This window comes from Elgaria multicarinata, chromosome 1 (genome assembly GCF_023053635.1).
Source record: "Elgaria multicarinata webbii isolate HBS135686 ecotype San Diego chromosome 1, rElgMul1.1.pri, whole genome shotgun sequence".
NCBI lineage: Eukaryota > Metazoa > Chordata > Lepidosauria > Squamata > Anguidae > Elgaria > Elgaria multicarinata.
This window is the reverse complement of record NC_086171.1, coordinates 146,365,708-146,382,211: the sequence shown is the minus strand read 5'-3', so window position 1 is coordinate 146,382,211 and position 16,504 is coordinate 146,365,708. Positions and strand designations below refer to the sequence as shown.

Below are 16,504 nucleotides of genomic sequence, written 5' to 3'. Positions count from 1 at the left end.
CGGGAAACCACCAGCAGAAGAAACTATGAGTTTTTGGAAACAGGAATGAGATCCCGAGGTGGGGGGGTGCACTTTTATGTTGAGTATGATTATGTCTAATAGATTAAGCGTGAATATATGATATAAATGCTATTTTGTGTTTATGTATTATGTTCTTTTTCTGTTAATTGTATTGTTGTAGGTAAAAAGTTAATAAAAAATTAATAAAAAAAATTAAAGAATTATGAACCCAGGAATTTGTTTCGAGTATCAGAACTGAATGGAGCCCATAGTCCTTCCACACAAAAATCCACTTCTGGTTAGCCCAAGCTGTCTTGCTTTTTGCAGTACAATTTAGGGCAGGACAGAGTCATTTTGTTGCAGCTATTGTTAATTCATCAGGAGTCAGCAATCCCTGCTGATATACTGTAAAACACCCAGAGATCTACCAGTAGATCCACATTACATTGCGCCCACCCCTGCTCCCCACTCTGGGGGAGTTTCTGAGTCCTTCTGCCAATCACTCCTTCCTTCAGCCCTGTTCTAGGAAAAGAACAAGAAGGCAGATGCTTTGGATTTAGTGCCTCAAAGCCTCGAAGACACAGAACTCAACAAATATCCTGTGACATATCCTGAGAAAACAAGGGATAATGTATAACCACGAGGACTTGTGTGTGGGAGAAGTTTTGGTGAAAAATTCCATTTAAAACCAATGGGGCCAAATTTCTAAATATATAAAGAAAGTTTTGGGGTGGGAAAGGGAAGAACAAGTCTCTCACACACAAAATTTCAAATAAAATCAATAAAGTTAATCGAATTTTGCTAGTTACATGCTACCTACTCCAGCAGAATCATGAGTTTCTGAGCCTATGCAGAATTCCCTGCAGAGAAGAGGGCCTGAGAGAAGAAAGGAAGGAAAGAGGCACCACTTAGCTGTCTTCTGTGCCAAAGCCCCAGGGGGAGGCCTTAGTAGGGTCCTGCTGGCCACAGGCTCCTTCCTTCCTGTGAAACTGACCTCGATATGCTGCTGCAATTACTGTTTCGCCTGTGCTTGCTCCAAATGTAAAACACACACTATGGTAGTAGAGAGGACCTGCAGCTGCCAATCCCAGAGCCAGGGAAGAACATGGCTGCTGAGAGTGGCCAAACGTTTTCTTTTAAAAATTTGGTCTCAGTGCGAATGGGGAATAAGTAGCCATGGCTCCTTTGTATCCCTGCTGAGCTGTGTTAAGGGTGTGCTTCTGACACCTCTTAGTGACCAAGGCCAGCGCCTTTGGCCTGGAAGAGGAGATATCTCTCTTTGGACTTGGCTGGAAAAGTAATAAAAAAACCAGTGACAGCCATGCAGATTTGGGGGAAAGGCTCAGGGGTATACCTCCCCTCACGATGCCATTTGCTTAATGACTCTGCACTTATCAAAGAGCTGGCCAGTTTCAACCAAATAAAACATTGCGGAAAAAGAGCTTAACTCTGAATGTCTATTCGGAAACAAGAGCCAAGAAACAGGCTTATTCAAGCTTCACAGTAGAGTTCTGAAATCTCAGATGCTCTAGATGGCACTGTTGAGCTACATCAGAATTAAGGGGTTTGTGACATTAACTAATAATAGGTACCCGCATGACTGGATGAAATCCTAGGATGTTGACCAAGGCTACAAACACATCATGAGGAAAGAAGATTCCATAAAACAGGTTGATCTGTTGCTAAAAAACATAAGCCATAAACTTCACTTAGAAGAATCAATGCCAACCATCTTGTTAAGGACTCAGATCTTCAACCTGCAAGGTGTGTGTTTCAAGTCAGATCTATGACAGTGATGCCAAAATGATGAGGTAGGACTACCTGTCTGATGAGTAAGTGTTATAGGTGGGTTGTCCCTAGCAGGTACTTGGAATAATGGTGTAAGGCAAACTTGTCTTTGTGTCATGGAACTGGCTAACCAGAAAGCCCTTAATATCAAAATTCCAATGGTTCGTCTTACTAAAAAATTTGGGAAGCCAGGTAATTAGTTGTATCTAATTTTCAATAGGCAAGCCAACCATGATGAGAGTGAGTCATTATAATTTCTTTTTAAGATTTCATGACTTTCTTTTCCTTGCTCAAAACAAAGTCATTTTTCTACTTCATGCTGTCTACTGAAGATTCCTAATTTTGGGGGAAAGAGGGTGACATATAGCAATGTCAGTTATTTCGCCTCTGACTGCTCACCTTAAGAATCTAGGAAATAATGAGAAGCTTTGCGAGTTTCAGCAACCTTGTTGCAAATTTCTTTCCAAGCTGGCAGACAGTCTCTAATTTAATAAACCTAACTTTCAAAAATGGCACAGAACTGAGGATATGAAACAAGGGCCCTCACTCTGGTATCCAAAGGGAGAGGCGGGTAATAAATAAATAAATAAATAAATACCCTTTTTGTTTGTGAATGAATCTATCATCAAATCCTTTTCCTTACCTTCTAAAGTGTAATGTGGCAACTGGAAGTAATCCTGTCCAGACAATATTTTCTCAGTCTTTGTGGAACACATTTTGTACTACTGTGGAGAAATCACTGCCGGCATCTACAACTTTGCTCAGTTTTACCCACACAGGTCACAGATTCTTTCCCCCAAAGAACAAGGGGGAAAAGGTGCTTACTCTTATCAGGTCACACTGACTTTGCTCCACTTGACTGTTGAAATGTGCAACAAATGCGCAGGAAGTCAACATTATTGTATTCGACACACAGGCTGCATTTGCATAAAATGGCAAAGCAAGAATTGGTGAGAATTCTGGCTTATCGGTAGCAATCAGCGAGCTAGTATATGTGGCTCATTTGCTCTCACTTGGCTTTTCCTGCAAATGTCTAAAGCGACCAGAAATTTACCATGGCGGAAAAGCTTAATGTTATGTCTAAAACTATAGCCCTGGGCTTGTCTCACCTCTAACAAGTCAGAATCTCGATCCAGGTTTTGAAGTTGTTATTATTATTATTATTATTATTTATTTATATAGCACCATCAATGTACAGATAACACAGTAAATAGCAAGACCCTGCCGCATAGGCTTACAATCTAATAAGTTGTAGTAAACAATAAAGAGGGAAGGAGAATGCAAACAGGCACAGGGAAGTGTAAACAGGTTAGCTTATAGATCCTGGCTTATTAGAGAAGAAAAAGCCAGAGTCTGGATGTAGACGTGACATGAAGCTTTTCCATCCTGGTAAGTTTCTGGTTACTTTAACCACTCCTATTTACATGAGGAGTCAAGCAACCATGCTGCTCATTACTGACAACCCAGAATTCTCAGCAGTTCTGGTTTAGTATTTTGTGTGAATGTGGCCACAGTCTGAACTCATTCATCTTTAACAGGCGTGGTTACATTGACCCAAGCCAAACAGAGGACCAGCAAGAAAACTTAAATGGTATAAATTAAACAATAATTGCAGAGAGAGAGAGAGAGGGAGAGGGAGAAAACTAATGCTGACCAAATCTCCGATGTGCCTGCTATTCGCTAGTTATGGGGCGACTCAGATATATACTAAATAAGTACATAAATATATATTTTAAAACTACTTTGATGTCTCCTCAATCAAAGGAACCCTTACTCCTGTCAAAGTGAACCTGAATGAATACAACATATACATGAACACAGAGCATAACCATCCAGCTCTATCACCTGAATAATTACTCATGATATTTATTGGCCTATTTTATAGGCTGTTGTAAGGATTACTGAGTTATGTGCTATATTTCTAACAGTTTTTCTTATTCTTATACATCCAGGGTGCTAAAAGAGTCTGATTTAAAAACAAAACAGCAACAGCCAAAAAATGGAGAAGGTTAGTTCAAAGGTAGTAGGAGGCTAGTCCAGAACAGACAACTGAATGCAGCTATTTCACTAGCAGATTACCAGATGGAAGTGGTATGTAGAAATCCCAAACAGCTCTCCTACTATGAATTTTTTAAAATACAACTGGAGCTTGACTTTAGAAATGAGTCAACACCCTCCCACAAATAGTAACAAGTATATAGTCCATATGGCGTGGGGAAGATATATACTTTCATACTTTTCCTTTAAATAGAAATTGGGTTGAAAAGGAAAAATTCTTCCGCAGCTTATGAAAGACAGACTAAACGATTTTGCAGTGTAAATTCTTTATTTATTTTTAAGAAGCCAGTGGAGGTTGATATAGATGTTTAAACAGGTTATCTAAGAAATATATATGAAACTATTGGGTGCAGTCATTAGGAGTTTGGGGGCAAGGTGTCACTACTGCACTGGTGTGGCTCAGTCCTAATTCTCCATTACATCTGAATCAGGAGTGAATCAGTGGTGGGCTAGACAAGAACCAATAAGCTGACACTGCATACCATTAAGACAGAGGCACTGAGAATAAATGGTTCCCTGGTCTGGAAATTCAGGAGTTTACCTGTTCTGTAAGGGATTGTATGCTTCCTGAAAGAACAGGTATGCAGTTTGGGATTGCTCCGAGATTCAACATTGCTATTAGAAGCCCAAGTGACTTCCATGGATGCAGCACCTTTTACCAACTTTAGTTGCTGGTCAGGAATAGCTTAATCACTGTAATCCATGCATCGGTAACCTTGAGACTAGACTACTGCAATATTTTCTATGTGGTGCTGCCCTTGAGGCTAGTTGAGAAAAAGCAGTTAGTGCAGAATGCTGCAGCAAGGCTGTTGAATAGTATACCTTGTCATACATACATAACACCTTTCCTGAAAGATCTACACTGGCTGCCAGTTTTCTACTGATCCAGGTTCAAGATATTATTATTAATGACATATAACGCGCTAAACAACTTGAAACCAGGTTACCTGAAAGATCATCTCCCCCTAAATAGACCCGTTAGATCCTCTGGGATCCCAGGTGTTATTATCTGTGCCACATCCTGTAGAATCCTATCTGGCAGCAACATGGCAATGGGCCTTCTCTGTGGTCTCTCTCTCTCTCTCTCTGGAACACCCTGCATTCTGCAATACATCAGGCACTGACAATCATGTACTTTTAATGGTGATTAAAAAGTTACTTATATAACTCAGCTTTTCCCAACCATTATTTTGTCCAAAAGTGATATTGTAATGATGTATCTTTAAAATAGGAAGTAGTATGTAAATATTCTAAAATAAATAAATTAAAATAGATCTGGTGCAGTGGTTAGACTAGGACTCAGCTGTGAAACTCTCAACCTAACCTACCACGCAGGGCTGTTGTGAAGACAAAATGAAAAAGAGGAAGATCATGTAAGCTGCCGTGGGTTCCTTAGAGGGGGAAAGATGGGATATAAATGTAATAAATAAATTGAACTTGGATATTCTAAGAACCATGTAAAACCTACTGGTCATATATGTTACAATCCAATTATATTAATTTAACTTAACATCTTGGATACCAAGTGACTCTCCTTGGTATCCAAAGTAATGAACTTTACTTTTGTATCATAGCAAGCTCAGCAACAGCCAAAGTGATCGATGACTAGCACTTACTAAAAATTGTCACAAATTGAGTGAAAACACAGTAACTGATATTGCTGATAGGCTTACACTTTCAGGATGACTACTATTTCAAGCTAACTGGATTTATTCTGACCTTGCTATACATACACATAACAATGTAACTTTGTATTTCATTTAGAGACAAAGAAATGGTTAAATGACTTCCAATATCGTGTTCACAGCGATAGGATGAAGTGTTCCTTGAACCAGCAAACACACACACACACACACACACACACACACCAGTGCTTTTGGAGGCAATCGCCCCAAAGGTTCATTTTCAAGCCGTGTTGCTTTCAAGAGATATCTATTTATAGGGCAAGGGGTGATTTTTCTAACTCCCAGCGTCCTGGTAGCTCCTGTGCACATGCCACTGATTGGGCTCTAATTCAACATTCACGGTTGGCAGCAATCCAAGTCAGTCAGGACTAGTTTAAAATGGACATTAACAATGCTTCTGCATGGTGACATCCTATGGAAGCAGGCATAGTTTTTTGAGCTTTGCCCCAAATGCAGAGTGCTGGTAGCTTCTGCCGCCAGAAACATGCATAAATAGGTATGGCTATGCCCCTCATCCGAATACAGAGGGTCTATCCCTGTTCTCTCCCCTTTCTATTTTCAGTATTCTAAGCAGTCATGCATAAGTGAACAGAAGTGCTAAAACATTCCTGTTTTTTTTTTCCTCTGTGACCCTGCTGCATTCTGGGATATCATCTGGGAATTCACTGCAGGGCTGTAAACACCCTTTGTGGCAACTGCCAGAGAAGGTCTGAAAAACGGATGTAAATGTATGACATCACAGTACCAATAAGGAGGATTTCTCCTCCCATTGAGTTTAAAAGTCCCCAAAATGGAAGAATTTGTGCTGAACTTTTTTGGGGAAATACAGTGTACTAGTATTAGAGGGGAAAGTCTCTCCTCGAAGTCAGAATTGTTAACGAGGGGAACATATGCACTCCGGCACAAGAGGAAAGTGGCATATGAACGTAGTAAAGATCTGCCTGTCAACAGCACTGACAGGGTATGAGCAGCTAAGGGTTTGTAAAGGAGAGGCTGGAAATACACAGCCAAAAATGATGTTCAGGCTTGTATATAACAGCTAACAAGCAGCCAAAAACAGGTCCACGCTTCCTTTTTCACTCCCTCTTAACTTCCTTCCCCACCTGCATTCTCCTGTTTCTCCCCCCATTAAGATACTGCAACAAATTGCCAAGTGTTTGTTAAATAGCAAGGACTGACATTTCATTTTTATTACTGAGTCAATTGTGCCTGAAAATCTAGGAGATGCAAAAATTTTTTTGAAAGAATCATTGAATTTTATAGCTCTCCGAACAAATTATTCTCCGCACATCAGTTCTTGGAGCCACAGCTATACGGTCATCACCATAAAACAACCTGCATGAAACATGATTTATGAAACAAGGCTTCAGAAGGATTACAGACAGACAACCTGAAAGTTTCAAGGAAGAACTCAAGACTCGAAATTAAATTTTTGACTCGAAAATCATTTCCACGTAAGAAACTGTGTGAATTCCATCAGGTATGACATTTCAGTGTGATTAAGCCCCAATTTATGGCAGGCTCCCATGGTGAAACACACCTGTGCATATATAATGCTATGTACCTGTCTGAATGTCATTTCTGACATGGTCCATAGTTTCCTCTTTCCCCTCCATTAAATTCTTTTCTGTTTTACTAACAGAATTATAAACTAGCAAACAAATTCAGCTTTACATTGTTAGCTTGAAAAAATGCAGGGAGCCAAATGCAAAAGTACTGAGAAACACCATTGCCCGTTGGCTCCCAAGGTCCCAATGCATTAGGGGGCAGTGTAGGAACATAAACTTCATAGTGCTTTGTTATAGTGCATCTCTCACTAGCTGCTGATGCATAGCTAACACAGCAACAGACATTGATTTATGTTCAACTTTCCATTTCATCAGAGAGATTTTCAAAATGCTACACACAGAGTTCAAAATTTAGCAGGAAAATACATAGCCACCAAACGTACAGCAATAAACACGCACGCATGCACGCGCACACACGTCTGTAAGAATGCATTTGGAAACTGAACATTACTAGGCAATTTAATCACATACAGAAGCTCCAGTTTCAAACCACCCCCTTTAGAGCAGAGATGGACATCTAGCAGTCTGGATCCCACCCACCCCCAGTCCATCTTAGCCTACAAAACCAGCCATGATGTAAAGAATAGACACTTCTAGATATGGAACTAGCATCTTTGGAAAAATTGGTCACTGACTGCTGGGAAGCCTACATATCACTGGGAAATGCCCAGTGTCAGTGTCTGGTATTGTTGGGCGTTTGACAGGTTCTGTGCCCTGGCAAGGGTCCACTGCTGATTACTGACACAGCCCCTGAAATTACCTTTATGTTAAGAAAGAAGAACAGCAGCCAGCTTTCTGATAACCCTATCTTTCTGGTTGCTACCCTTCTTGAGTCTTCCCCACTAATCCGTACACCTGCCCTTTCTGTTTGGCAACAAGGAGGAAGAGAAGAAGCAGCCTCCACCAGCACTTGAGCTAAGGGGGGGCGGGGGGACTACTGAAGATGTCTTGCCCAGAGTCTTCTTCCAAGCACAACCCAGTCACCCCACTTGTGGTTTTGGAAAACTGGATGAGGTGGCAAAAAGCTAACTTTTGCTTTCCCTTCAAATCAGTATGTTTGTTTGTTTGTTTATTGCATTTCTATACTGCCCAATAGCCGGAGCTCTCTGGGCGGTTCACAAATGAGCAGAGTGTTCTTGGCTTTTTGGTATTTTGACTGATAGCTTTTGAAGTCATTGGAGCAACTTCTGACTGTTTTAAGAAAAGTCCCCACCACCACCAGCACTCTTGTAATTTCTCCCTTGGAAAATGCAAAGTGAACCACATACCATTATAGTTGTGGTCTACGTCACTTGTCTGCAGATCTATTTGATCCAGACACAAGAGCAGACCTTGTCAGCTAAGCAGATGCTCTTTGCCTTGCTTTTAGTCCTAATTACATAGGTATTCTTCTCCTAAACTGGAAAGGACCTCATTCGCAAAGACTGAGGATTGCTTTTCAGCATAGTGGTGAGCATGCTAGAGAGCATGTATGACAATGGTATATATTGGCGATAAAAGGTTCATCTACTGCAGAGGTACCAACCTTTTTGGACCCAAAGGCACATTGGGGAATTTGAGAAACTGCTGTGGGCGCCACCACAAAATAGCTCCCATGGAGGATGTGGCTTGTCACATAATGGCTGCCGAGGGGGCCTGGCTAATCCAAAGAGGTAGGAGAGTGTGTGTGTGTGTGTGTGTGTGTGTGTGTTAGGGAGAAACAGTGAAGCTAAAGGTTGGGAGAGAGGGGGAAATAGCAAAGTAAAGGAGCAGTGGGGAGAGAAAGAGCGAGGGCCGAGGCTGGGAATAGAAGTAACAGCAAGATAAAAGGGTGAGTGGGAGAGGAAGAGCAAAGCTAAGGGCCTGGAAGGAAGAAAAAGAAGGTTAGAGATGGGGAAGGGAGAGAAATAGTGAGGAAAGGGGTTGGGTGGAGAGAAGAGGCTGGGAGTGTGAGTGTGAGAGAGAGAGAGCAAGTGAGACTGGGTGGGGCCAGGAATCAACTCTTTCCTTCTCTTCCTGTCTGCTGAACAGCTGGTCAGTAGCAGTTTCAGGAACAAGAAGGAGGACCTGATGTCCTAACCCTTTTCAAGTTTTTTATTAATTAAAAGTACATTTTTGAGGGGGGCATGAAGTGGAGAGTTTCATGGGCGCCATTGGAGGTCGCCACGGGCATTAAGTTGGGGACTGTGCATTTATTGTTTTCCTCCTCCTAGCGTCATGGTCATAGGCAAAACCTCAAAAGAGTCAACGTTTATGGGCCATGCCTCCTCATCGCTCCCCCCCATCTCTCTAGCCTGCCCATGACTCTAGCACCTCCAGGAATATTAGGAGTTGTTGTCTAAAACATCTGGATAATACCAGATTGGGGATGGGATGTTTCCTTCTCTTCAAATCCCTCCTCAATATTCACTACAACGGGTGAAACGTCGAGTCTCTATGCCTGCAAATCTGGCTTTCTAGGCACATGCTGCCTTTATGTTGGGAGAAATCCCAAATGAGATCCTTATAGTTGCCTTTAAGAACAGATATTCCCTAGAATGGACAGGGAGAAAAGTTTCTCCCTCTCTCACAATACTAGAACTTGGGGTTATCCACTGATGCTGAATAGTGGGAGATTCAAGGCAAACTAACGTATTTATTCATAAAACACATAGTTAAACTATAGAATCATAAAATAGCAGAGTTGGAAGGGGCCTACAAGGCCATCGAGTCCAACCCCCTGCTCAATGCAGGAATCCACCCTAAAGCATCCTTGACAGAATTCACTTCTTCAAGGTGTGGTGATGGCCACCAATCTGGATGGTTTTAAAAGAGGATTTGACAAATTCAAGGAAGATAAGGCTATCAATGGCTCCCCTACTCATGATGGCTATATGCTACTTCCAGGGAGGATGCTATTGCCCTGGTTGCAGGCTTCCCATAGGCATTTGGTTGGCCGCTGTGTAAATTAGGATGCTGGACTAGATAGGCTTTTGATCTGACCCAGCAGCGCTCTTCTTATATTCTTAAGGTTTTTTTTTTAAAAAAGCATGAAGTCTGCTCAAGGGTTAAAAATAGTCCTTGGTGCAAAATATGTGGCAAATGTGGTCAGTCAGAGGAATGTGTTATCTCCTATGTGGGACAGATATGCCTACAGATTCATAACAGGTTCATAAATTTATTTAACCAAAATCAAAAAGGTAAAACTCCTCTGAGTTACCGTTTAAAGGTAAAGCACATGTTCAGTTTACTGAACTGTTACCTTCAGGGCCTTCACCCAGGGCTTTTCACCCACAAATAAAAAACCCTTCTAAAATACATCTCAAACACACCAGCAAAGGGGGATACTGTTTGTCAAACAGACTGAAATTGAAATCATGGGACCACATATGTTGTATCCATGCACATAAAACTTGCATTGCTGGCAGATGTTAACATTTCACATCTTTTCTCTTTATTTCAATCCACTTAAGCCTTTTTAATGCCTCAAAATCAGTACTTTTATTTTTTCAACTGCACAAATGTCCTAAAATATTTATTCATGAAACATACACAACAATAATGAACAATTACAGCTAGGTATTTAGACTCCCACAGAATTAGTAATTTTAAGATTGTAATATAGGCCACATAACACTGATCACACAATTACATGCTCAAGTTTATTGGTTCTTCCATATAACCAATAATTCAAATAAGGTAAAACAAATGTCCATTTATGAGAACGTGTTCTTGTTGAGAAGTAATTCTGTAATACTAATATGACTACCAACAATCTCAGAAATTACGGCAGCTAACCTACAGTTTACTATTTAATTTATTAAATTCCACATTAAAAAAAGTTCTCTAGGCATTATAAAATATAATTTAAAACATAACACCATAAAATACAATAAAAAATCACAATAAAAACAATAACACAATATAAAACCAACAGACATACCAACACAGCACAAAATATAATAAGGTTGCAAGAAGTAAAACTACCATCAGGTACAAGAGTTAAAATCACACCACAGGGACTAAAATAATGGATCTTAAACATAAAGAAATACTAAAATACTTAAAACACATGTGTCCCTTTTTATTGCCAATTGCTCACATTAAGATGAGAAATATCCCAGCTTCTGTAATTTTAAAATCAGGATTCTGTCCCTCATGGTTACAGAGATGATGCTAGTAAAACATGCCAGATTATAAGAAATAAAGTAGTAACTAACCTAATTTCACTATTTCTCAGATATTATGATTTCTAAGTCCCATGCCTTTTTTTTTAAGAGTTGCCTGAAGTTCACACACACTTCAAGTTAGTAATTGCAAAATTAGATGAACATAAAAGTGCTGGAGATCCTCCCTGTGTGTCTATGCAAATAACAGACAAACAGTAGCACGTTCCTTAAAATGTACAAATTAACGGCAGCTCTCCTACTCACAGTCTCCATCTTGACCCTTTTGTGTGACACGGGACAAAAAGTGATAATGGTCTAAATCTTTGTCTAGCAGCTCCCCACCCTCACACCCCAGCATTTTTACTTGAGTAGGTACAAGGGGCTCAATGTATATTGGGAACCTAGCTTGGGGTGGGCTGGAGGGCTATTAACATCCAGAATTGCTCCTTCTCTGCCTACTCCAGAGCAAAAATTAAAGTGTGTGTGTGTGTGTGTGTGTGTGTGTGTGTGTGTGTAGAAATAGCTGCTAGGCACAGATTTAAAGTAATATCTGTTTTGGCCCCAAGTTTGCCCAGCCATAGCACAGAGAGGAGACATTATGATTTTACTTTTAATCTCCCATGTTTTGTAGTAGTAGTTGTTTTACTTGAGCCTCCTTTATCATAGGTTTTGTTCACAATTCTATTGCCAGGAATCACATGTAGCTAAAGACAAACTTTGCTATGAGAAGGGGGAAAGGAGTTCAACTCCAAAAAAGACAGATCTGTTTAATACTGAGTTTCTCCATCATTGCCAATATGCTGCAGTTTTGGCCCAGGCTGGACATGCTTCTGCCTGTGGCTAAAGCTTAAGCTGGTTTTGTTAAAAGATTTCAGTGATGGCAACTGGAAAAAATCAAGTGGTTAACCATAAAGGGAAAAAGGAACCTAAATCCTGAATGTTTTGAATTACACACAAGCCCATCATGACCAACAAATAAATATGTACATATATTTTTAAAACAGCTTTAGAAAATCTTGAATTGTTCGAAAGAAAAAGAAACAAATCTTGCTTTTCAGACAAGATAAAAGTAGCTCTCACACACTGCAAAAACTAAAGTTAAGATAACCCCACCAGAATGTTACAAGTATTTACAACTAATTGAGTACCTCTGGCTGTTTTATTTAAAAAATGTCTTTGAGACTATGACGCCTCACTGAAATGCATAAAAATCCACTCATGTGCACATGTGTAGTAAACAAGAACAAAGATAAGAAGATTTAACTCTTACCTGAAAGAAACCCGGAGGAATAGGTCCCCCTGGCATTCCGTCATTTGGAGGAATGTTTCCAAGTACTGGACTTGGCGCTGCAGCTGCACTCTGTACAAAACACAAATATAGAGAGACTAAATAAATAAATAAATAAATAGCACTGGTTTCAGATCAGCTGAAAAAAGAAAGAAGCCAACACATATCACAAGGCTCCATCTAGTGTATGACCAATAACCAATTCCATCATCATTAAGGCTACCCAAAGGAAAGCAAACCTTTACACTCTGTATTGTAAGAGCGGGCCATTAAGCACAATTTGAATGGTTGCCATTCAAATTGAACTGCAACTGGGATTGTGGTTCTTTCATCATCAAATAAATTTGTATATCTGCTTTCAAAGCGCTGTAATGGAAATCATAGTAGAAATTACTGCAGCAGCTTCAAAAACTAAGCAATCATAATGTAATCCTGAAGCGTACTCATAGTCAAAGAAAATGGCAAGTTCCTGTCATTGAGTAGAAGACTACTTGTGGGCTGATGGCTCAACTACTATGTCCATGCTCTTGCTCTGCGTACAACATGGCTACTCATGTAACCTAGCTCAGGAATAATCCTCCCTCTTGTTCTAATTTTAAAAAACTGATCTTACAAATTTAGGCACTGGTTACTGATATATCATATCTCAAGAGCATGAGTTTCAAATGAAAAAAACCCACAATGTGTTACTTTCCCTCTTGACAGAGAAATATATCACCACAATCCTGGGCATAATCTAAAAGTCTTAGAAGCCTTAAATGTTTAACATCGCATGTTTCATGAAGTAGAATAATTATATTGAATATTTAAAGAAAAGCCATACAACAGTATTTTCTATTTCTCACCTTTGTATCCCCCCCTTTCTCCAAAAAAAGCTCAGAGCAGTCTTTTAGCTGCCACAAGGCAGCTTGTGAGGTAGGTCAAAGGCCACCTAGTAAGGTCCCATATAGCTGAGCAGGGGATCTGAAACCCAAGTTTCCCACATGCAAAGCCAACACTCTAACATCAGTGTTCCCAAACTTTTTCAGGTAACCGCCCCCTTGGTTCCACAAACTCATGCCCAGTGCCCCCTACCCTACCGTATAAAAATCATTATTCAGAGTAGCGGTTTTCAACAACCCACTAAGGAAGATAATAACAATAAAATTCAAAACAGTAACAATTAATTGAATATTTATTCAAAAACCAAAGCACCCGCCGCAGGCTTGCTGAGGGAGGGAGGGAAAAGAGAGCAAACGCCTCTGTTTTGCAGCCGGCGTGGCAGGGCACACCAAGCAGGGTATGTCTCTTCATTAGCATTTTGGTGCTTTTGAAACATTTCAGTTCACCGTTAAAAGGACTCTTCTTAAACGGTATTAATACATGTGTGGATTCTTCCCCTATATGGCTTGGGACCAAACTACCTTCTCCCATAAAAATGTCCCTGGGTTTTAAGACCTGCTGGAGAGGCACTTCTCGGAAAAGACCACCTCGAGCACCCCCCTGCTGCCCCCTTGCGTCTTAATGCCTCCCTATGCAATCCCACCGTCCCCAAGGGGGCAGTACCGCCCACGTTAGAACCACTGCTCTAACAAGTCCACCACAATGGTGCTCAAGTTTCCCTCTCCTCCCACCAATATTCTATGGATTTCTAGTGACCAAATAGATGCAGGGCCTTTAGATAATGTCCTCATTTTACCTTTGGCACTATTTTATGAGATTTATAATAATATTGACTCTTTCATTTTCTATTTTCCAAGGGAAAATAAAAGATGTCAAGTAGCAAGACAACATCTGGGGCATGAAGGAAAGTCAGGACACAAAAGCTGTGGCTGAAGGGGAAGAAAAAGTCATTTTTACAGCTGCTACAGGAAGCACACAGATCAGCACCAGCAAGACGTTTACTCCACTTCTGGCTTTTAAACACAGATTTGTATGACCTTAACTAGTTCACACATAACAACAATCCATGGGTTATCGGGGCCTCCCGCGAGTCCATTGCCTCCTGCACTTGTGTTGCTTTTGCTTTGCTAAACAACACTACAATGCTGCCTCCTATATGCTTGTCACTTCTGCTTTCCTAAACAATTAGTTATGATGTTCAAACCTGGCATCTGGATTGAACATTAAACAACCCAGTATTTGAACGCATGGTTTATTGCGGAGTTAAAACTCGAGTTGTTTAACCCTCAGCACTCTGGCTTGTTGAGGGTTAAACAACTCAAGTTTTAACTCAGCAATAAACCATGGGTTCAAATTCTGGGTTGTTTAATGTTCAATCCAGATTTAGCAAAGTGGAAGTGACAAACGGTTGGGGGGCAGTGCACTTGCTTGCAGTTAATGTGTTTTCCAGTTTCTTCTCTGAAAGTGGCAGCATTACATAAGCTAACAAGTTAGAAGGAAAACAAATAATTGTTCCCTTAAGATATACCACGAATGATAAAATACTCTTTGTAGACTTGAAAAGCAAGTTGTGCTCCAATCATTTTTAGGTCTCTGGGCGGTTCACAAAAATTAAAACCATCATAGAACAACCAACAAGTTAAAAACACAAATACCCTGTTGGTTCTCCTAGACCTCTCAGCGGCCTTCGATACCATCGACCATGGTATCCTTCTGGATAGGTTGTCTGAACTGGGAGTTGGAGGTACCGCGTTGCAGTGTTTCCGCTCCTACTTGGATGGCCGATTCCAGAAGGTGGTGCTGGGGGATTATTGCTCTGTGCCGTGGCTCCTAAGCCATGGGGTTCCGCAGGGCTCTATTTTATCCCCTATGCTGTTTAACATATACATGAAGCCGCTGGGGGAGGTTATCCGGAGATGTGGACTGAGGTGTCATCAATATGCGGATGATACCCAGCTCTACCTTTCCTTTTCATCAAACCCAGGTGAGGCAGTGACTGTTCTGAACCAGTGCCTGGGCACGGTAATGGACTGGATGAGGGCTAACAAACTGAGACTCAATCCAGACAAGATGGAGGTACTGTTAGCGGGTGGTTCATTTGTCCGGCGAGGTGATGTTTGCCCTGTCCTGGACGGGGTTGCACTCTCCCTAAAGGATCGGGTCCGTAGTTTGGGGGTGCTCTTCGATCCAGAACTGTCACTTGAGGCACAGGTGAACTCAGTGGCAAAGAGCACCTTTTATCAGCTTAGGCTGATATACCAACTGCGCCCTTATCTGGACAGTGATAGTCTAGCTACAGTTATCCATGCTCTGATAACCTCTCGTTTGGATTACTGCAATGCGTTATACGTGGGGCTGCCTTTGAAAACGGTCTGGAAGCTTCAGCTGGTACAAAACAGGACAGCCCGTTTACTAACAGGGACTGGCTGGCGAGATCACATTACGCCAGTCCTTTTACAACTTCACTGGCTGCCAGTCCAGGTCCGGGCCCGATTCAAAGTGCTGGTATTGACATTTAAAGCCCTAAACAGTTTGGGGCCAGGTTATTTGAAGGAACGCCTCCTCCCATATGTACCTACCCGGACCTTAAGATCATCTACAGGGGCCCTTCTCCGTGAGCCCCTGCCAAAGGAAGTGAGGCAGGTGGCTACTAGGAGGAGGGCTTTCTCCGCTGTGGCACCCTGGTTGTGGAATGAACTCCCCAGAGAGGTCCGCCTGGCGCCTACACTGTACTCCTTTCGTCGCCAGCTGAAGACCTTTTTATTCACTCAGTATTTTAACACTTAATTTTAACTTAAATTCAAATTATACTGTTTTAACTCTGTATTTTAACCTTATATCAATTTTGCTGCGTGGCTTTATCCTGGTTGTGCTTTTTATATTGTATTTTGTATTTGTGTTTTTAACTTGTTAGTTGTTCTATGATGGTTTTAATTTTTGTGAACCGCCCAGAGAGCTTCAGCTATTGGGCAGTATAAAAATGTAATAAATAAATAAATAAATAAATAGGTCAACCCATCATAATTATGCATCACAGCTCTCAAGATTCTTATTGCATACTTTTAATGAAAAAAATGTCTGGTGGAGAGGAGAATATTCTAGTTACTG

General features: G+C 41.0%; 1 protein-coding gene across 5 annotated transcripts in view; it reads right to left on the bottom strand.

Moving 5' to 3' along the window:
* SSBP3 (single stranded DNA binding protein 3) overlaps positions 1-16,504 on the bottom strand; it is a 190,101-nt gene that overhangs the window by 43,561 nt on the left and 130,036 nt on the right. For all 5 annotated transcript variants that reach the window (XM_063138642.1, XM_063138658.1, XM_063138666.1 and 2 more), the window contains one exon: positions 12,497-12,586. In XM_063138642.1, the coding sequence (XP_062994712.1) occupies positions 12,497-12,586 (90 nt within the window). The remainder of the gene's footprint in view (positions 1-12,496; positions 12,587-16,504) is intronic.